The sequence below is a fragment of the Ceratina calcarata genome, unplaced genomic scaffold (genome assembly GCF_001652005.2).
Source record: "Ceratina calcarata isolate Rehan_Ccalc_2016 unplaced genomic scaffold, ASM165200v1 scaffold297.2, whole genome shotgun sequence".
Lineage (NCBI taxonomy): Eukaryota > Metazoa > Arthropoda > Insecta > Hymenoptera > Apidae > Ceratina > Ceratina calcarata.
The window spans coordinates 2,022,269-2,037,793 of record NW_017152138.1 but is presented as its reverse complement, the minus strand read 5'-3'; the positions used below and the strand labels follow the sequence as shown (position 1 = coordinate 2,037,793).

The following is a 15,525-nucleotide window of genomic DNA, read 5'->3' as shown; positions in this document are numbered from 1 at the left end:
CAAGTACATCAACTTTTGGGATTGACTGTATAGCCAATACATCCTTAATAAATAAACGATGGGTGAATATACAGTCCCCAGTTTGAACAAGGTAGAGATATTCGTACCTTGGGGTCGGACACCACCTCGCCACCGGGGCCAACGAACGTGGTATGAAAGTTGAGGATCATGTCAATGGAGAATATGATGTCGATGATGCTGTCGACGACCAGCAGGGAAACGTCCTCGCTGGTCTTGTTTTTGAACGCGACGTTGTAGGGCACCATGATGGCCGTGTAAAAGGTCAAGCACAAAATGACCCAGTCCCAGATCGCCTTGAACGCGCAGTAATGTAACAAAATGTGCGGCGGTGTCTTCGGCGCCTCCTGTCTGTACTGCGGCATCACGTCGCCGCTTAACGACATCATCTGGAGTGCAAAATCGGGATCATCCTTACACCGAACGTTAGCCAACGATCGTTCTACTCTCCCGAGTGTTAAAAATTTTCAATATCGAGCTTTCACTATTTCTCGTTCAGTGTTAAGTACACGCGCATTTATATATCGGCGATTACAGCAATACGGCAATCTGGTACACGCGCAAATCCTCGGATCCGTTAATATTCCAATGCAAAGCTCTTTAAAACGAGAACGAATTTCCATCACGAGTAAATCTTCGTCAAATATCGATACGAATACAAATGGCTCGTGCGAATATCGAAATTCGGGTTCCGACAGGCACACCCATAAGTCTTAAAACATATTGTGAAACGTACAACCGATTAGGACATTTATAACAATATAAATCAGCAAGTGGGAATCTATTATATTTTAATAAATAACCAATAAAATGTCTTTAAAATTATCTACTTAGGTACATCAGGCATGTCGACGGGAGCGCTCTAAGGAGCACCCAAGAGAGGATAGCGCTCCCAGACTCGTTTGCTCCTTGGCGAGTCGGCACGCACGCATTGGCTTCAGAAGCCGCCTTGTAGCTGCGTCTTCGCCCGTAGTAGTACGACCTCGTGGCCGAACGCAAGGTCTTTCGAGTAGTAAACGGACGGTACGCACTGAATGAGTTCATTCAGAGTTCACGTTGAAATACAATAGTCTCTGGATACATATGTCCACTGATCGGAACCGGATTTCTAAGATACTATCGCTCGTCATACGAGCGCACAGCATGAGTAAAAGTAAATAGTAGACTGTGCGAGCGAGACGACAAAAGAGGGATTACGACAGACAGATTTCTTTGGCTAGACGAGTAGGCTTATACATACAGTATCACATTGCTCGCCTATTATCAGCTACTGACACGACGTTATTCCTTCACTACTCTTCGTTCTATGCTCAGCTCATTACTCTGCTCGGGAGCCAGCAGATTCAACCGCGATTTGGACATGCCTGACATACGTGTTCATAGATACAATTATGCTTTACAGTTTCTATCTGCCTCTTTTTATTGACAGATAAAAACTCTTGCAAGATCTCAGATGTTCTAACGAACGTAACACTCTAAGACGGATCTTACATGAGCTAAGTGCGATTGTTTCGTGGTGGTTGGCAACGCGGTATCCTTTAGGGCTGGCAGATGGGAGCTGAACTGTGACACGAGGACAGATCTGGACCTGGTGACCGATCTTGCGAGCTTCGCGAACTTCGAGAGGCCACCCTTGGTGTCGTCCGTCTCGATTGGCTGCTTCAGGGCAGTGATGTCCCGGAAGGTCAACAGGAACAGGACCACCAGGTCCCGTTCGTTTTTTATCGGCGCTATTTGCAGAAGCAGCCATAGTGGTGTTTCTATACATCCATTAAACAGAATAGAACCGATGTCATCTTCGACGAAATGCCGATGCAACGATTCTAAATAGTCTATCCGTCTATCGTATGCTAATTAGTAAAAGTATTAATCAGCTATCTGTCTCTTATATACAAAGAGGTATTATTACTTTGCAGGAAGGTTTATTACGTAGCCAACAAGAAAGAGCAATATCATACTCTTTATGGCTTAGGTATTTTAAGATTCATTCGATAATTAAATGATAAGAGCGTACGGTCACGATCAGAACATGACATAGTTCCTGCTTCTAAACCCAGGCTTAGGAGAGAATATTCCTTCCTGCGATACACTAATTTTTCTCTATCCACCTACATGCTACGAGCAAAGAAAGCAATTGTTCGAATGGTAACACGAAGTACACGAATTGCAAGCAGGGTGATCGTTGTACGTATCGTTACAGCTTCGGCTATCTAACTATCAGACAAAGTATGCTTAGGTATCGTCTACGAGTAAACTCGTGCCACCATGCAAATGAGTGTGTGTCGTGTGCGTGTTGAGTGCAGTGCGCTGTTCACTCTGAACGACTATCGTTCAAGCAAGTGCTCAATTCAGGATATGTGAATAGATTGGAGATCGGTGATGCAGTTTTAAAGAAACAGAGAAGTGAAAAAAGTATAAAGAAAAAAAAAAAAAAAAGAATAAAGTTCGGACAGATTCTTCTAGGAACACGTGCCTATTTTATTTACAATAAAGTATATTTACAATTGTTTAATTATTTAATTTGCTTAATTAGTACGAGGTCGCGGTTAGGGAATTTAAATTCACACTGAAAAAGTTATCTCTTCGTAGGAAGTACCTTATATTGTGAAGTTTAACGATTGTATACCATCCAACTTTGAGTATATGTGTCGTGTTCTGGTGGTCGAGTTTATAGAAGTGGACACCTAACCGGCTACCGAGGATGGACAGATCGATCATCGTTAATAAAAACTTTCTTTTAGCACTCGAATGGGACATAATCTACGGATTTGTATATCAAATGAATTAATAAATGAAATCATAAAAAATAATGATATCCTACAATTCTTAATACGTTTTGAAGTATTTAACGTTAAGAAGTTAATACGAATTCCTACAATATTCCTAGAAACGTATCAAATTTAATTCCCACCCTCGATAGCCAAGAATTTTGCTTCTCTTGAACTACTTGATTTTTCCTGGCGATACTGAGCATGGAGCGGGACTAATTAGAGTTGGTTTAGTGTAGATAGGCCGCTTTGCGGTACGTAGGGTTTGTAATCGCGTTTCGGACTCGATTCAGTTCCCGTTTATACTGTTTAATTGGAATCTCAATCAGTCCCCTTTTCAAGCTTTTAACTATCGTGCGCGTTTTATCAGTTTACTAACCCGATACTTAATAACATTATTTTCAAGCGAACCCTGACATAGAAACAATAAAAAATGCCAGAGGAGACGAAAACGGAACGAAATAAAGAACGATTTGTCGTTGTTCCTAACCAGGTAAGGACGTCCAATGATAAACGTCCTTCGACATAGCGAACACTTTTATCAATTTCATCCCTCTTTCTGCTTCGTCATCTCTGCCGTCCCCGTTTTATGCCTCCGTTAAACTTCCCCCTCGCTTCCCATCGATTTCTTCACCTTTGATTCTTCAATTTCGTTAATCGAGAATCACAAGAGGCGCGACTTAATCCTTGTTCATTTTTTAAATGCGGAATCGATTACAAACCCTGCACGAGAACGACCGCAGTTGTGAACTTAGTTCGCCTACGGAGAAGGTGTAGGTATCAGATATTCGCGAATCACGAATTAAAAGTGTTATCAAGAATGTGACAAAGTATCTGAGGATACCGTCACAGTTAATTCGAAATTATATCCTTGTAATGGTCGCGATTTTAGGACGAAACACACGGGCAGCTTACTTTCTGCTTGCTTACACCTGCCCGACGAACATCGGCAAAACCTCGCCCACAATTTTAATACAAAGAGAGTTAATAATAATATCAGGTAAAACCAGAGAATATCCGGATGTTAAATCAGCCGAGTAAGAAAATCCGAAACCGCAATCTCTTGCGAGAAAGAAAAGAGCTGTTCCGAATTCCGAATGTTCGAATCAGAGAGGCGAGGTCTCTTCGAGTATTCCTCCAGGAACGTTTCGGATGAAAAATAGCCAGCACGTAGGAGGAAAGAGATATCCCGAGGAAATAGGAATAAGTAGGAGAAGTGGAATGGACGTTCGTGGTGAAATGTTCGAAGAACGATGTCGCTCGCCGGGCTGGCAAAAGGTCAACATCTGCGAAAACGGCCATAGATACGCGTGTAATAAGTAGACCACAGATACTTATGCGTTTAGAGATAGGCGTAAGGGCGCGCGTTTAGTACTATTCATAGGTTTAAACGAATGTATCACGGCGTATCTTTTAGATTTAAAGATAATCGCGTACGCATAAAGATCCGTAGCCCGGTAATAAGTGTGTCTAGTACTTAGGAGAGAGAGATTTCAGGGGGGAATTAACTGAAATCAAGAGTAGGCGCGAGGTCGAATAGCGTCATCTCATTATGGCCACCCTTTGGTCCCGGGATCGTTCGACGATCCTTGTAAGTGTGTCGTCTCTTGCTCAAGCTAAAGACGGGTGTATAACAATCGTATACAGTATATATAATATACCTCCAGACGTACAGTTAATATGCATATATTCATATAGATATATGTATACTATAATATGTATGCATGTATATAATTATATATATAATATATAGAAATTATAGATGGTGTTTTATTATAGTTAGATTCGAGGGTGACTTACTGGTGGATTTTTCGAGCACTCTTTTGCGAACCTGTGTTAGACATACCTCGTGGGGCACCTTTAAACAGAACGATCATTCATTATTGGGCTCGATCGAACGTCGTTGGAATGAAGGAAAACAGGCGCGCATGTTTTAGTTCTTTAGATTTTGGAAATACGTCGTCGCCAGGAAATGTTCTGTCGACGCGACACGCTCTCAGCTCGTTACTGGCCGCTGATGAGTCGCTTGGGGAGCGATCTTACTAACGTAATAATTACCGGGTCGCAACGAGCCAGGTACACTCGAATACGTACACAGACCACGCTCGAACCTCTCAAATTCTACGTGAGAACTTCGTTCCGAGATTCGCGATCGAAACTCGATAACAAATAAATAATGGAAAAAAATATGTAGTATAGAATATATGAGAGTCAGAAGCGTAATGATGATGAGGTAGAAACAGAAATGGTCAGTCAGAGGCAGGACTCTTCCTACCCGGTACGCTCGTACTGACACACGAGGCGAGTCTGCGTGAACCAAGGCGTGACATCGACGACACGTGAACGTGAACACGCGAGAAACTCTCGAATAGGCGGACAGCGGTCCGTTGTTATACGGATGAATGCAGACAGTATTCGGTACGTGGATTCGGTGGATCGACCAGCGTCGAGCATGCACAATGATACACATCACTTTCGTGCCTCGAGGCGTTCTCCTGTCAGAATCGTTTCGCCGAGAATCGACGGTTTCCTCGTTTTTCATCTTCGTTTTCTCTTTACCACTCATTGTCCCCTTTATGTCACTACAAATCAGAACACCCCTTGTTCGTAGTTCCAAAATTTTTAGTCAAACATATTCTAAGCTTTTGAATTAAAAGATCGCAAGATAAAGAACGCGCGATATGAGTATCGCATTATATGATCTTTTATCCATTCAGTAAATATATTTCTCTGATAAACATTCGTCGCGCGAGGTAAATGGAAATGGTCGATTCCGGGCACGAAAGTCGAAGCCACGAACACCACATTTAAGCTTCACTCATGCTTGTGAATTCATCTTGCCGAGGTACTTACTGTTCTTCTTGTACAGCAGGATCTCGAATTGATCGTGGATCTGGCCCTCGAGGCATTCCTCGATCCTGGCGATCGTCTCTTTGTCCGTCAACTCCCCATACATGAATCCGCAGCGGCAGGACTTTTGCATAACCTGTTAACAAGCATTCTCTCGTTCACCAGCCTGTTTACACAGGAAACCCGGAAAAAAGTAACGAGTAAACAAGCGCACCTCTACAATTAAAGTTAAACCGATTACGTCCTCGCGAAACAAACAGGCTAATCCGATTACCGGTGTCATTTTCGCGAATGAAATTAGTTAAAGAATTATGATTCATTTACAGCAAACTAAGAAATTCAAATGAGAACTGGGGTATGAACAGAAATATTGAAATCGTATTTCCCCGTCCGTTTATATGATTTAAACTTGGAAAAAGAAGCGCGATTCGTCTGCGACCTCGATTGCAACGTTGATTGATACGTAAACCAGTTTCTGAACGAATCGTTTCCGGTTTCCGATCGACGGATTGTTGCAGCTCGGGAGAATTCGGTTGGAAAACGTCGACGGGTAAATCGGACCGCAAAGCGTGATCGCAGAACCGAAAGAAGCTTAGGAAAGCAGGGGACAGAGCTATTTACCTCGGCACGATTATAGCCAGAGATTTTGCAAAAGCTTTCGTTGCAGTAGACAATAGGGAAGTCGACGATTTGAGCGTTCGCCAGGAGAAAACTGCTGTCAGCTGTGAACAGAAAAACAAAGATAACGGATTATCCTATATTTCCCAACTTCTTAATGAATGAGTCGAATCATTGTCTGCTAACGCTTGTGTTTCATCAACCTTTATTTGTCGTCTGCATTCGGGAACCCGTGCCGTGTAACAAAGCCGAGGGCGATAATAATAATTGGATAATTTTCCAAGCAAAAACCGCGACTCATAGCTGCATTCCATTTAACGAGAAAATTCGAACCGCTTCCCTTCCTCCCGTTCGGTTGGGTTACCTCGTACTTATTCGGTACACGTACCGTATTAACGAGCTTTATATGTACATTCGACTCGCGTCGACTACGCCAAATATCCTGGAAATCGTCGTCTAGCTACGATATCGGAATCGAATTTTAATTTCGAAATTCCGTTTTATCGGGAATTGTGAACAGCTTTATGTAACGAGAGCGTACATCGTTTTCGAATTAAAACTAACAAAATTTACTAGTTCAAATTCCCCTGGTTTTTCCATTTGTTTTGTCAACACACGCTGGAGTGGACGAATTGCTATCTTTTTTACTTTCATATTGTTCGCGCGGCGCGGCACCTGTGCACCGACCACGATTTAAAAAAAACAACCACGTTGTTTCATAAACCGCGAGGCTCGTTCTATACGAGGACACAGGGGCCAGCAGGTATTAATATTTTTCCACGGGACGAAAACCCACTTTCCTCGGGCCAAGAATCGAAATTATCTGATCTATTAATAACGCGTCGGAGAACACTTTTAGGATCAAATAATTTATTTTTTGCAAATTAATTTGGTCATGAAACTTGTATATTAATTAATTCATATGTGTAAATGCTCTCGACTACAATCGTCTGATTTCTAATCTTTCAATTATTGATTGACGGAGTACAACGTTTTCAGCAATTGTACCACGGTCTATACCGGCCTTAAAAGGTACGCTATGATTCTAATAATGAATTGAAGAAGAGTGAACGATAACGCGAGTTCGCGTGCACGCGGTGCAAAGCAAGCATGATGTCATTCGTTCGGATGCACTCTCCTGACCTGGTCTCCTCATCAGAAACGGGTCAAGGCCAAGCACACCGACCCTAGAAGCATTCCTACTTAGATTTATTCCGCTCATCCCTTGTTTCCTTAAAGTTACACTGAGCAAGATAGTTGCGAAGTTGCCCTGCTGTTCTCTTAATCTTTTCCCTCTCAGCTTATCCTTCGTTCGATGATATATATAGAAATAATAATATTTCATTCGCATCTACGTATAAATTACCGCTTATGATTTTCTTACAATTATCGATATTTTCATTCGCTTCAGTTTTATTTAAACCTGCTATTTATGCTCTGTCCAGAATGAGTTAAGTGATCTTTTCACGTATGTATAAGAAAAATAGTATTATACATATAAGCAAATATAATAGCAACAACAGTCATTATTATCAGAAAATAAAATAGTCGCTGTTTAAATATTTACTTAGGGGTTTACATAACATGTACAACGAACTTGTGAGTTAAACTAACTCTGGCATCGCGGGAACGGTTGACGAGAGAAGAATGAGGAAAGTGAAGTAGCCAGTCGATGAGCGCAGCAGCCACTTTTGATCGAGTGCCCCTCACCGGGACTCGCAACCCTTCGCTCCGTCTCGATAGCCTTTGAACGAGAGTCGCGTGGTGTCTTCTCGCCTTTCGGCGCCAGGCCTATGCAACAGGAAGTCGAGAGGATCCTCGAGGCCCGGCGCGCCGCAGCAGGCTTCGCCAATTCGATAAAGCCCGCGTCTAGGGAGTCTCGATGATGGATAGGCGAGGGAGGGAATTGTTTCACGGGTCGGATCAGAGAGAAAACCGTTTTGTTGGTTCCGTCTCCTGGGCGGTGGATGTTGAACCTTGCCAGCTGGATCGAGAACCAACCTTGCCAATTGGAATAAGAACGATGGCAGGGTATTTATATGGGACCGTTGCCGCGTGCCAAATCGGTACGAAAAGGAATGGGCCAAAACGAACCGGACCAAATTCACGGTGCGTGTTAACCAAAAACACTGTCCCTAATGGAGTCCGTAAGAAATCGTGTACAAAATAACATTTTCATTTTGTCCTAGTGTCAAATAATTAGTTAAATTATGTTCTTCGTGAAGAACTTCCTATTTGGTTTTCTATTCATCGTATTAAAAATGGTTTGCAGACGTGCTACTAATTTCAACAATATGACTATTGTTTGACTATAAAGAAAAGTGATTGTTTCTCGAATGGGTTACGTCTGTTAATCGGTCGCGTCAGGTGATCTGATCCCCTAGTTTTTAATGCGTTTACCGAGGCAAGCTATGTCCAATCGGATTCAGCAAAGCCGAGTGGCTCTTGAATATAGATGAGATTAACAGGCCTATGTAAGGGAACATTGAGAGCCCCCCAAGGCGATAAACAACTGTCTTTCAGCCTCCGAAGAGCGATTTCCAAGCACTCTCTAATCTCTAATCTTTACTCGATGTTCTTGCTGCTATATACCGTGTCAGTAAAGAACGTTACTTCATTTTGGCTATGCAATGTACTTATGTAAACGACATATTTTTGTAATACTAATATTCATATAATCATATGTAAACGACATATTTTTATAATACTAATATTCATATATTATATAATATCTGTGACGAAGTTCGAAATTCCACATCATGAGAACCAAAACTGCTTTTCATCTCGATTACATGCCTTATAAGAAAAAGGAGAAAGTAAAAGAGGAAAAAATTCAAATCAATTAGCGAAATTACGCGAGGTAGGTAACAACCGGTTAAGACGGGCAAAATTCGTGATGCCTACTGCGGGTCGATATCGAACGACCGAGAAGGACGAAGAAAACAATGTACATAGTGTTCTTGCTCGTTACGTTGTTACCGCATTTATTCTAATTCCTGCGCCGCAATCCCTGCTCTGGCTATTAATTCCTCGCGAGCTATAGACACAATGCTCTGTTTCATCGTCGACGCGACGGGCAAATCTCTTTCCGGTCTGAGTAAGTCCGATAAGATTGAACACCTGCACGACCATTCATATAATTTATATAATAAATTACATTATTCGTCAAATAATAATCTCGTTCTATTAAACTACAGATTTCTAAGCCAAATGGACCATATTAATTCATAATATTAATTTAGAAAATTAAGTCTAGATAAGAATTTATTTTACCCTTGAAAAATAATAACATCCATTTCTCTTTTGACGTTCCTTATGCGAATTTTACATATCTTACACAGATTTTTCTATAAGTACATAAAGTCCACAGTTTCATGGTCGTATTCTGCATATTAATTTATATCAGCACAACTTTCTGTATTTTACAATCTATTACAAAAATCATTTTGCTCGATAATAGAATTTTCAGATAAGCATACGTGAAAAGCTTTAATAATTAGAGCGAACGCGAACAATGAATCTTGTCAAGTTTCTGCTAAGGTTAGAGTATGCAAAACGGCACCTTGAAAAGGAGCGTTGACTATGCCCGCGAAAGAAGGTCGGCCGGCTTTAGTTCGCGTTATATTTATCGCGGGAGCGTAATCGATAGTCGATCGTTTCTCAGGTAAACAGAATAGGCGTAAGTAAGTAGAGTTCGTTCGTCGGTTTTTCGCGACGCGATGCGACGTTCTCGTACTTGAACCACTTCTAGCATTCCAGTTTCTAAATTCTAAACACGATTAAAACCGGGGCTTCGCGCGTCATCGGGACAAACATCGACGATTGTTTCCTGTACCCTTGAAAAAGTTTGCCGATAAATCTCCGTTACCAATGGAGACCGATCAGTAAAAATTCTCGGTTCTTATTTATCTCTGCTACCGATTTCCGCAAAACATCGCGCCATTCAGCTTGTCCAAGCATTAACAAGAAGTTTACTGGGTTGTTCCAAATTCGACGTACGAGGGATATTAGATACTTATTCAATGTTTAATTCGATTTATCCGATCATCTTGTAAGGATTCTGTATTATTTGTTATTAAGTGCATGGGGATTGATTCTCGATCATCGAGAGGTTCGATCCACGGTCGCGATCGATGTTTAATGGACTTTTCTACTTAGAAGCCAATCAACCGCTTCAAGCTGCCCCTGAACATATTTTCCTCTTTTCATGTGAAAGCTCTAATCTACCCTTGGACGGAAGCGTGCTTCCCGATTCCTTTGCGGAACGCAAACAGCCGAGCACGAACAAAGATGGGACGGGGTCGGAGTTTGGAAACGCGATTTCACGGTTTCGAAGGCGGTTTCAAGGGAAACATCGATCCGTGAAACATAGCTCGTTTTATTGTTTTAAGCATCAAGCCTTAAGGGTCATTGCAAGAGCAATTGTATATACATGAAAGTATTCAATTTTCGTCAAGATTCTGTCGGTGTTCCATTTGTCAAAGTAAGATCTACAATACGACGTAATGGAATTTATACTAATGAAGGAAAGCAATAAAAACATACAAAGAACAGAGTACTCACTGATTTTACTAAGAAACTTAAAATATAGTGAACACAAAACTAAGATAATGTTCTGATGAAATAAAAGAATAATCAATTATTTTATATAAATAACACCCTGTATGTATACACAATTTAAGGTAGAACAGCTAATTCAAGAAATTATACTTTGAAGAACTTGGTGATTACCTACACTTAAACAAACTTCAAAAATTGTTTGGAACTCGTGAAACTATGCGCGTCATGTTTTGCTATCTGATCACACATTTGTTTCTAGAAGAGCGATTTTAAATCCTACAGGGGACGATTCCACGGTAGAATGAAAGTAAATGCATTCAGACACGCTATACGTTGTAAACCGTAAGCTATACGCTACGTCATAACGTATTGCCTGGAAGGGCTGACTAATGTTCGACCATTACTACTGTGTTACTGTTGCTCAGTCAACCCTTCAGTTTGGAACCTTGATTTTCTGTTCCGAGGTTATGAATAGGAGTACTTTATCGACGGAACGTTTACCAAAGATTTACAGAATAATTGCTATTGGAGGCGACACGGTGTATTACGCACTTGGGAGTCGTGTTTACCGAGTAAGGTCAGCCAGGCTAGCCAGGCTACTTAATCTTGATTCGCACGCGAGTCCCAGTCGCGACCAAAGCCGGACCGCTGGGTCAAGGTGCACCCCGTGCAGTTGCACGCACTCCCGCCGCCCTTCACTGTCCTATCTTGCGCCCAACGTACCTTTCAACCGGTTAACGGACGCAGCCTTTGTGGAACATCAAACAAATTTTTACTACGCAATTACTAAGTCTCTTTCACCTGACAATCGATTTGCTTTTAACGTAAATATGTTTCATCAATCGCTAAATCCCAATGGATCAACGATTCAACATCATGTCCATTATAATAATTGTTACACAATCAATGATACTGCAGCGAAAATTGCTATTCCCTAGTTATCTTATCTCCTCTCTGTCTTATCCTATGCCTAGTAATTTGCTTTTCAACTAGTCAACGGTCAACAGACGTAGCCTTCATTGAATATTGAACACTAACTTTTAACAATCTCTTTCGCGTAACAATCTAGTTTGCATTAATGCACGTTCCATAAATCCCTAAATCCAAACCGATCAACGACGGATCGTACTCATAGCAATAATTATTACGTAATCGAGGATACCCTATCTGGGATTGCTATTCCCTCGAATTATCAGCCTGGTAATTGACAATTTGACCTTTGCCTTCGAGCAAGAAGTTCTTTGCGACGAGCTATCTCGATCGTTTCGCGGATAATCTTGATGGACACACAGGCATCGCGTTTCGTTCGACTATGCGGTTGAAGCTCATTACATAACGCCCTCGCCAAACATTCGCGGCGCGAATGCTCGGAACCAGCCGCGATTTCTGGGTCGAACGACCTTCCCCGTATCGATGTCAATTGGGCGAAAGATCCGAGGCATCGCTTCGCTCTAATCCGCGAATCCTCACGAGTGAACCGCTGTCGACAGGTTGAGCCCCGTGCTCGTCGCTCTGACGTTCGCTAGATACGTTTTTAAAACGTTTCCTTGCAGTCGATTCAACCCAGAAATTGACAGTGATAGATGCGACGGTGAACGGTAATATTCTCCTAATTTTTCACGATCCTAATTATAAATCGAATTACAACGACCCTACAAGCCAATTGAAAATATCAGTTATTCTATGCTACGTGTGCAAAATTGTTTAGAACGCGTAAAAGCATATTGGGGAAACATATCAATTTTCATTTTGGCTAATGCATAATTATACGTAAGAGTACCTAATAGCGATTAAACATGCACTGAAGTTTAACGTGTCCAGTCGACAAATCAGAATAACGATAATTGATGATAAACATTTAATTAATGGATTGCAATGACAACGGGTTGTCGTAAAATTTGTTGTATCGATTAACCAGCGCGTTTATGTTTTCGGGTGTTGGTAAAACAAACCGATTTGATATGCACGGGCACGTAAACCACCGACACGACCATTATTCGAGAGGGAATCGTCGCGTCGGCTTCCTAATAACGGAGATATACCGTCGGCCGTCGCGTCGTCGATTCGGTTATCTCGTTGTCATTCAACGCGATCGTTCCGTATTCCGAGGCCGTACCCGGAATATCGGCAATTTTCAATGATCGCCCCCGAACGGTACACACAATGCCCCGCACAATCGCGACGAAACTCTATTAAATTCCTTTTCGGCCGATTCCGCGCCGCGGACAATTCCGACGAATACTACCGACCATTGTCTCTGTTACTCACCAATTTTCACTGCTCGTTCGGCTATTTGTGTAATCGTATTGCTTCAAATCATATCGCTCTCTCGATATTCGTTTGTTTATTCATTTCGTATCATGAAGAATTATGAAATGTGTGACACAATTGGGATTATAAAACTAGTATAATTGTAATTGTCAGTTCAAAAGATAAATTATATGGCAATTATGTCAGAAATTGTAATGACATAATTTGTCCCGAGAACAAGGAATGCCCGTGTCTACATTAAATATAATAAATACCCTTTCCAACCACACGCAAACTAAATCTCTGTGATAAATTTCATTGTAAATAAGGGATTCTTTATCTACCCTTAAATTTAACAAATTAAGTAATAGAAAGGCATAAGTTATGAAGAAATTTTCTTAATCGCTCACTCAATTACCCTATATATATACAATAAGAACAAAAGAAACCGAATAAGGGGAAAAAATCAGTTTCAATTCTTGCCAAAGATCGTCGAGATTGTCACGAAAATAAAATTTTGAAGGGTGTCGCGCTCGGTACCGTTCCTTTCGAACGACACGCGACAACCAAACAGTGAAACATTTTTTTCAAAGTCTCCTTCGGGGGATTTTATCGGCCGCGACACGCACTCCCAACGATCGACTCCATCCCCAATGAAAAGCGAAACTGCAACGATTACCGGCACGATTCGTTCGCGTGTCTCCGGCCCAAGGCTGATCTCGGCTTATATTCTAGTGACAGAACCCCTTTGCGTTCTCTTTACGCAGCCATACGTTTCCTGTAAGTAGACTGCTGATTTTGTACGTTTATAAGCGAATCGTGTATATAAAACGTAAAATAAACGTGTTGATTAAAATCCGTAGAGTATCAGAAGTTGATCGCGTACATCAGTGGTAAACAAATTTCTCTGAAAACTCTTTCATTAAATTAATATGGCAAAGTTTTATTTTGTATTAAGATCCGCAGTCTAGCAACGAGTTCTTTATGCCATCGCGTGTGAAACGAAGGGACCCGACCGGATATATGAATAATAAATATTTGGGCTTCCTGAAAATTTCTTAGTAAAAGGCGACCGATTGCTGAAACGTTTGCGACACGATTGAAAGCGCTAAAGACGGTGTCGTAAGTTGAAAAGGAGTGGGTCAAAAGAACAGGAAGAAGGGTAGACAATAGTTCGTCGATGTCAGTTGCCGGCGCAGTGTCATGATCATCCCTCGCGCGCGACTTGACATGAATTTTACCTAAAGCCGCGACTATTTTTGGCTCCGGCGAGGGGCACGATCGAGTAAAAAACAAGAAGGGAGATCAGAGAAGTGGAACGATCACAGCGGTTGCTTGTCTCCGTAAACGTGAAACTTTGAAATATTCAGACGAGTCACACGATGTTTGACTTCTCTAAGGCAAAGTTGATTTAAAGGGCGATTTTATGCTACCTGGGATTAAAAGTTTCGAACTACGCTGATCACGGACAATTTTGTATAAAGATGACGATTTTCTCACTTGGCCGAGTGGAAAATCGCTATGTTTCAATTTAACGTTCGTACCCTTAATGAACAACGTTATTCCGTGGACTTGTATAATTTATAAATATAACGATACACGCGATACCGCAATCCCTCCTTCTCACTCTTTCCTCTCCGTTCGAAACGTTTAGGTCGCGAATTTTTTCCACCGTGTTCTCCTTGAACTTTTTACCATTTCTATATACTTAATACTGCCTTTTTTTAAGAAACGTTTCTTAACACCCCAATAATTTCCCTACCAGTCGCAAGACAATTACGTATTTCTCACGATTTCGTTACGCACACTGAATTCACAGTTGGACTTTCTTACGGAAACTGTTCAAGCTCCAGAGAGTCGGGAAATTCATTGTAATCCAAAAACTAATATCGCACACACGAGCTCCGTTTCGTATTTTGTTAGGACTCGAGCCAACGTAATGGCTCTATGAAAGTTAACAGACAAATGGGTTGTACGAAATCTAAACTGCGCGACAAATTGTGAACGAATCAGGTTAGAAAAGCATTTGATTAAATAGAACGAAGAGAGAGAGAGGACGAGAAATCGTTGCATAGATTGTAAAGACGCGCTCGCTTCCGCTAATTAGTCCATCGACGATTAATTCCTCTGCACTAGTACTCGAACCGAGCTAACGGGTATTGACGAAGAGCGATTTAGAAAACAGAAAAGCGAAAGTCGGGTCACGGGTTTCAACGGATCTGAAAATCGACCGAACTTCTCTGCCGTGCATTCTACCGTTAATTGAATTTCAACTCCCTCCCTCGTTCCTTACCTACCTTCGGGCAAAGATTCAATACTACAACGTATAGGATAAACAACAGCAAGATAGAACTTCTACCGGCTACATTCTACTAGATGTGGTAAAAGAGTTTTGATCGAAGCAGTACTTAAGGATGTACAGGCTATACAGTCAATCCTAAAAGTTTATGCACTTTAGAAA

The 15,525-nt window shown here is 41.5% G+C and overlaps 1 protein-coding gene across 11 annotated transcripts in view; it reads right to left on the bottom strand.

Moving 5' to 3' along the window:
* The window catches only part of eag (potassium voltage-gated channel protein ether a go-go), a 53,292-nt gene that overhangs the window by 18,475 nt on the left and 19,292 nt on the right, over window positions 1-15,525 (bottom strand). For 5 of the 11 annotated variants that reach the window (XM_018022982.2, XM_018022984.2, XM_018022983.2 and 2 more), the window contains exons 3-8: window positions 6,258-6,358; window positions 5,640-5,772; window positions 4,587-4,644; window positions 4,296-4,402; window positions 1,510-1,778; window positions 108-407 (exon numbers count right to left, since the gene is read on the bottom strand). In XM_018022982.2, the coding sequence (XP_017878471.1) occupies window positions 108-407; window positions 1,510-1,778; window positions 4,296-4,402; window positions 4,587-4,644; window positions 5,640-5,772; window positions 6,258-6,358 (968 nt within the window). The remainder of the gene's footprint in view (window positions 1-107; window positions 408-1,509; window positions 1,779-4,295; window positions 4,403-4,586; window positions 4,645-5,639; window positions 5,773-6,257; window positions 6,359-15,525) is intronic. The other 6 variants (XM_018022986.2, XM_026812815.1, XM_018022988.2 and 3 more) reach the window with 2 other exon arrangements.